The sequence below is a fragment of the Sceloporus undulatus genome, chromosome 4 (assembly GCF_019175285.1).
Source record: "Sceloporus undulatus isolate JIND9_A2432 ecotype Alabama chromosome 4, SceUnd_v1.1, whole genome shotgun sequence".
In the NCBI taxonomy this organism is placed as follows: domain Eukaryota; kingdom Metazoa; phylum Chordata; class Lepidosauria; order Squamata; family Phrynosomatidae; genus Sceloporus; species Sceloporus undulatus.
Genome location: NC_056525.1, coordinates 182,783,446 through 182,789,834, shown reverse-complemented (window position 1 = coordinate 182,789,834; position 6,389 = coordinate 182,783,446). Strand labels below are relative to the sequence as shown.

General features: G+C 33.9%; 1 protein-coding gene across 3 annotated transcripts in view; it reads right to left on the bottom strand.

Moving 5' to 3' along the window:
* Positions 1–657: 657 nt before the first annotated feature.
* Positions 658–6,389, bottom strand: part of NETO1 (neuropilin and tolloid like 1) — a 128,853-nt gene continuing 123,121 nt past the window's right edge. Inside the window, exons 10-11 of one of the 3 annotated variants that reach the window (XR_006103801.1) lie at positions 5,654–5,741; positions 658–1,232 (exon numbers count right to left, since the gene is read on the bottom strand). Coding sequence is in view for 2 of the 3 variants with exons in the window: in XM_042466165.1 (XP_042322099.1) it covers positions 1,082–1,232 (151 nt within the window). In the remaining variant the exon portion in view is untranslated. The remainder of the gene's footprint in view (positions 1,233–5,653; positions 5,742–6,389) is intronic. The other 2 variants (XM_042466161.1, XM_042466165.1) reach the window with 2 other exon arrangements.

Here is a 6,389-nt window from a genome sequence, read left to right as displayed (position 1 = left end):
ATGGTTAATATTCAGCAAATAATATTTAATACTAGACCATTTGAAAATAAATGTATTTAGTAACTGTCAATAATAATACATAGAATATAAGTGTTAATAGCTCATGATTCTCCATATTTGTCAAACTCAAAATCATCAGGAAATCCCAGTATGTTAAAACATTTTAAAGCACTTACTTTTCAAGTTTTGCAATAACATTTTACATTAAAAAATGAATTTAACATTTCTCATTCAGTGCTATGATGGTGAAAACTGATGTCTATGTGTAATCAATCCTGGTATTGTTGGTATCTTTACTAGATAAGGTATGGCATATGATTCTCACTTTGATCCAAGTGGGGCAGGGTTGAAGGCGATTGGACATATGTTCACAAGTGCATTTCTTTTTTAAAAAAGAAAGAAATATGTGCACTTTTGAACATTTAAATGATCACAAATAATGTTTGGAAGGAACAAAATTATTTTCCTCCTACTTTTCCTTCCCATGTCAGATGGCTGAGCAACAGGATTTCAGTGTTGAAAAAAATATGGACGAGGAAGTTCCACACATGTAGTCTTAGCTAACAGGCAGCATGTGTGCATTGTAAACCCATTCTGAAAATACGTGCTGAAGGATTATTTGCTGAAGTGAAATAAAAAGTACTTTGAAACTCGTTGTAAGAAATTATTATTTGTTTTATGTATCTTTATATAAAAAGTTACAGTTAGCAAGCATATGACACAAAGAAATGGATAGGAACAGCAGTAATTATGAATGCATGCTTTTTACAATGTACCTCAAAGGGATTCCTTGCCATTGCTGTTTTGCCATCTCAAATATTCAGCAACATACATGCAAATCAGTTTCTGAGACAAATTCAGTAGTGTTGTTAGATTTCTATCCAACAAATGTTTCTGTTGTGATTGTGTATGGGCAAATACCTGATTTAATCATTTTCTTTCCTGAAACTGGGTAAACTTTTCTTTGTAACAAAACAAAACAAAGCAAATATATATATATATAAAGAAAGAAAAAACTATAATAGTAAGAATAAATGATAGCAATGATGAATAATAAGAGTCTTATTGCCATCCGTTAAGTTTATTCATTACTGACTGATGATTTTTTTTTCATGAAATTGGAAAAGCTGGTCAGAGTCCAGAACATCTCTAGCTGGCAGTTCCAGGGCCGATTTTCATAATTCACTGTAGCATATTCAAAATCACCCAGGATCGCACTATTCTCAAGCAGTCTACATAATGAAAACAATGTACATATAACACATTCAATGCAAATCATTATATCTGACATGACACATAATATTGCAGTACATAAAAAGGACATTAACTGGATGTCATGACCTCCAAATAATAATAATAATAATATCAGGGTTTTTAGTTTTAATTGCTGTTTTTATCCTTGATATTGTATTTTTAATATGTTATACTATTTAATACTGTCTTAAGGGGGGGGAGGGATAAAGTGTTTTTAATTGTCATATTTTATATTTTACTGTTGTTAACCGCCCGGATTGGTTTGCCAGAGGGCGGTATACAAATAAATATTATTATAATAATAATAATAATAATAATAATAATAATAATAATAATAATAATCCTGGACACACTCACGTGATAATTTGTTCTATGGAAATCTGTAGAATGAAAGGTGCTGCACATATGAGCTTTAGACACTCACTAACAAAGTGCTTTACATGAACAAAAGCCTACATGTCTACATACCTGTCAAGCAGGTATTACACGAAATAGGTGGACAATATGTCTGGGAAGTTCTGCTGGCACCTGGAGATAGTCATGTAAGCCTTTCTTCATGCAAAATGCTGCACTTGCTGTAATTTGAGTGGCAGACAAGTACAAACAGACCTGAGACTCACGACATTAGTGGAACTTCTATCCCAGTCTGTCTGTAAATTAGCCTATATTCCTGAATAAATGTGCTTAGATGTAGGATGTAAAGACACACACTGATCCAGAGAACAAAAGGAACAGTTAATTGCTAACAGACTGCAACTGAACAGTTTATTTTTATGGTCTGTTTTTTCCGTTGCAAAAAATATCTGCTGCAAGCTATTATGTGAGGCCAGGGCCCAAAGGCATCTGATGCTCTATTGATGTATTTGTAACTTTAGCCCAGTGAACTAAATCTTTGTCTGTCTTATGTGAATGGAAGGCATGGTTTATGATGGGAGGTGCAACACTGTGTAGAGTACATCCATACCAATACCGTTATTTTATAATTTATATCAATAGGATTATTGATTTGGTGCTATGTTGCAAACTCTCACATGAACCTGGCTAAACATTAAGATGTTCTTCTGAAACTCATCATTTTATTTAACTGTCTTGTCAGGCAGGTAAAGACAGGGATTTTTTTATTATGAAATCTTGCTTCCAGAGAGGTTCACCTCACTCCTACACTGATGGTTTTTTTAAAAAAAAAACCAAGCCAATTCCTTAAAATTTACAAATGTCTTTAATTCATTTTCTTCATTCCACACTAGTTTTAATCTTTGCTAAAATGTTATTCTCTTTCTTACCCCACAGTCACTTTAATCTTATATTCCCATTTGTTTTAACTTGTTTCAATTTTTTTTATCTGTTATGGTATCGTTATCTGTTATGTCACTCCAGTCCAAAACAGACTGCAGAAATAATCCAGCATGAGACTACTTTAACTGCTATGGTTCAGTGCTAGGCAATCTTGGGTATTGTAGTTATTGTGGCACCAGAGCTCTCTCACAGAGAAGGCTAAATGTCTCACAAAACTACAGTTCCCCAAATTCCCTAGCATTGAGCCAGGGCTGTTAAAGTGGTCTCAAACTGGATTATTTCTGCAGTGTGTTTTGGAGCAAAGTAAACACTGAAGGGCAGAGTATTATAAATAAATATTAACACAAAGAACGTGAGTGAAAGCTGTTTCCAGATGAGACTTTTAGCATGTAATTCCACTGACACATTCACAGGCATTGTTTCTGTTTATAATTCTCCCATATTTTCACATGGTTTCTACAATCTTTTGGGGTTTTGCCACACAAAAATTAGTTGATGGAATAGTTACATAATGGCCTAAACCTAATTGTTAGTATCATCTAGGGTAGAATCACTGAGTCAACAGAACCTGGTAAATAATAATAACAACAACAATAGTCTACAACCTTTTAGTGGGTCTACTCTAGATGAGACAATGATCATCCTGCTCCTGCTCCTGCATTTCCTCCAAAATTGGGACTAAGGGCAGTTTACAAATTAAAATTATTATATATTTAAATTCAAAAAAGTCAATATTAAAATAGAATTAAACTAATATTCATAAACAATTCACTTAGAGAGCTGGGGATGTTTAGCCTGGAGAAGAGAAGTTTAAGGGTTGATATGATAGCCCTGTTTAAATACTTCACCATTCTAGACTTCCTAGGGAGGGAGTTCCAGTGTCTAGGGGTAGCCCCCCATCAAAAGTCCCTAACTGATGTTCCCACCAACTGTACCTGTAAAAGCAGTGGGGCTGAAAGAAGGGGGGTTCCTGTGGATTTCAGTGTCAAGACAGGCTCATACTTATGTAAGATCCATTGAGTCACTTGATCTAACTCTAACCTGGACTAACAATTGGCTAATGTGTATTAACTGATCACACAACTGCAAACTACTTTCATTAGTGTGAACAGGAGAAGAACTTCACTACAACGTGGTGGCCTAAATTCATTCATTAGTCCTAAGGTAGATTCAGTAAATCCCTGAAAACTACATAGCTATTGACTTAATACATTCCTTTTGATTTACGGTTTATTCTAATTAGGACTAACCACTAGATTTAGGCCATTGTGCAACTATTCACTCTTTTTTACTTAAATTTTAATTTTATTTTTATGGAAAGATATTCTTAAATGACTAATATTTAGTTTACAGTCAAAACAGATGATAAGCTAACAGCCTAACAGTCTAAGTTAAACAATAATAACTGTAAGCCACTCTGAGAGCCTTTGTAGCTGAAGAGTGGGGTATAAATACTCCAAATAAATCAATAAATAAATGTCAATCTGAGTCTAATTACAAAATAAACATTCAGCTGCTATATGGAAAAACATTCTTGTGGAACGAAGAATTTTTTGTAGTTTTTAGTCAGAATATAAGTAATAGAATTAAGTGAAAACTCTCTGCCCTCTAAGAGCCTAAAAATATTTTTTAATTTCATTTTCTGCATGCATAAAACAAGGGATTAATTGGATTAATTACAGCTCTCCAAAAAACCCTAACCAAATAAATAAATAAAATTGGTATCTAAATGCACAGTGTTTAAAGATTTCACATATTACAGAACATACACAAACAGCTCAGTGACTTGAGTGCTTATACTGGAACCTTTGTGTATGCATGGAGGGCTTATATTCATTTACATTATTAGAGAAAACTCATTGTGCTCAGCAAGATGGAATATAAACCATTTCCCCTAATACTGAAGGACACTGGCTTTTGTTGTTGCTGCTGTGGAGCTTCAGAGGTACAAGAGATAATGTAGCATGTGGCAGTCACATTTTTGATTTTTTTTTTAAAAAAAAAAAGCCAATCTATATTAACTCCCAAACTTTCCCTCAGTCAGCATACAGTATCTGTTCACCTTCTTCAGAAAGCAGTATGCAAACTGAAAATGAAAATTGATGTAAATGGAATAGTTAGGATAAACTCTTACAAGCTGTTAGTTAAGCATCTTTCTTATATTACAACTTCTAATATAGTGAGTTAACAGATGTTTTTGTATCTTCATTTAGCTAAGCATTTAAGTAGTATCAAACAAACAGCCTGATTCACAGCTGTTGGCAGCAGAATGAGACCTAGTAGAAGTGCTGGTCTCATTGCAGAGGCAAGCTATTTTATATAATCTCAAAATGCATGTTAAATAATTCTCCCCTTGCATTTACCATGTCTATGGTCATTCAAGGCAGAGACTTATTTAGTGACAGGAGAATGTAGACAATCTGTACTACTTTCTATATATTTTCAAAAGAGGAGCTGTGCATACTGAAAACAGTGGTGCAGGAAATCCATAGTACAGGACAAAAATCTCACTGCAACACTATTTCAAAGATATGGTCTGCCATGATCAGACACACAGGAGTGTGCTTATAGCCCTGGGCTTCAAACTGAGACACTATAGGCTAAATCACACAGTTCTAGTTGGCCGTGTGTGCATGTATCCCAACCAGATTTATGAGGATAAAATAGAATAACCTGAATAACCTTTGTGAAATAGAGAAAGAGATATCTATGTACATTTGAGACTTTCTGCTCATGCAACGTGGATCAGGCTGTAAGTTATTACTTGTTGAGATACTTTAAACAGCATTTGCTTAAATAAAGAGAATGGTCATGGCCAAGCATCTGTTTAAAATTCAAGCTTAAAATGGAGATTATATACAGCAGAATGTTATAATGCAACTGAGGACAGTGGTTTATAGGATTCATAGCAGCCTTCTGTCTGTAATTCTGATTATTTTTTTTTTGTAGATTCAAAGCATAGCACCATTTTCAAACAAAGTGACACACACACACACACACAAACATACACAGAGCAAATGATAAACAGCAGTCAGACTTGTGTGAAGAAAACAAATGGAATGCAAGTGATGATAAATTGGGAGCTGTATATTTATTCACTTACCTTTAGTTTGTCTTTACACCCTAGTTGTGTTGTACTCAGATTCATGTTTGTTTAGAGACCCAATGAGGCAGAACCTGGAATGTTATGGCTATTTCATTCAACATAATAATGTTCACATAGAAAAAAAGAAATATATGCATATACATTCTTAACTGAAAGTATATCTTAAAAAATCTGATCAAATTGATCCAAGACACTCAAAATCTGCATGCAAATAGACATAAAGAAAGTTCTTGTTAACACAACCAACCCTTAAAGTACCTGTCCTCACGCTCCATTCTAAATTAATGAGGCTCCTGACAGAGAACTTTGAGGGTTGTGACATATCTAGTAGCATATATGTACAAAATGAAACATGTGGGGCATATGAAGAGAACATTAAAACACATAGAAAAAGAAAACATGCATTTGAAACACAAATCCCTTTAAAAGGTTCTGACTGTTTCTAAATACCTTGTATGTGAGTGCTTCTCTTTTTGTGGTTAATTGCAACACTTTTTAATCATCCTTATTTACAGGCATTCAGGATGTAATACATAGCAAAAGATATTCCAAGTTATTAGTAAAAACAGAAATCATGCTAGATTTGAATTAGAAAGGTAATTCTCCACTACTTCCTTTTCCATAAGGAACTCTAAAATAATATCAAGCTAAAGCAATAAAAATATCCTATGGTCTAAATGGCAAATAATTTGGGCAAGGAGTTATAATTTGGTCAGCAACAGAAATTTCACTG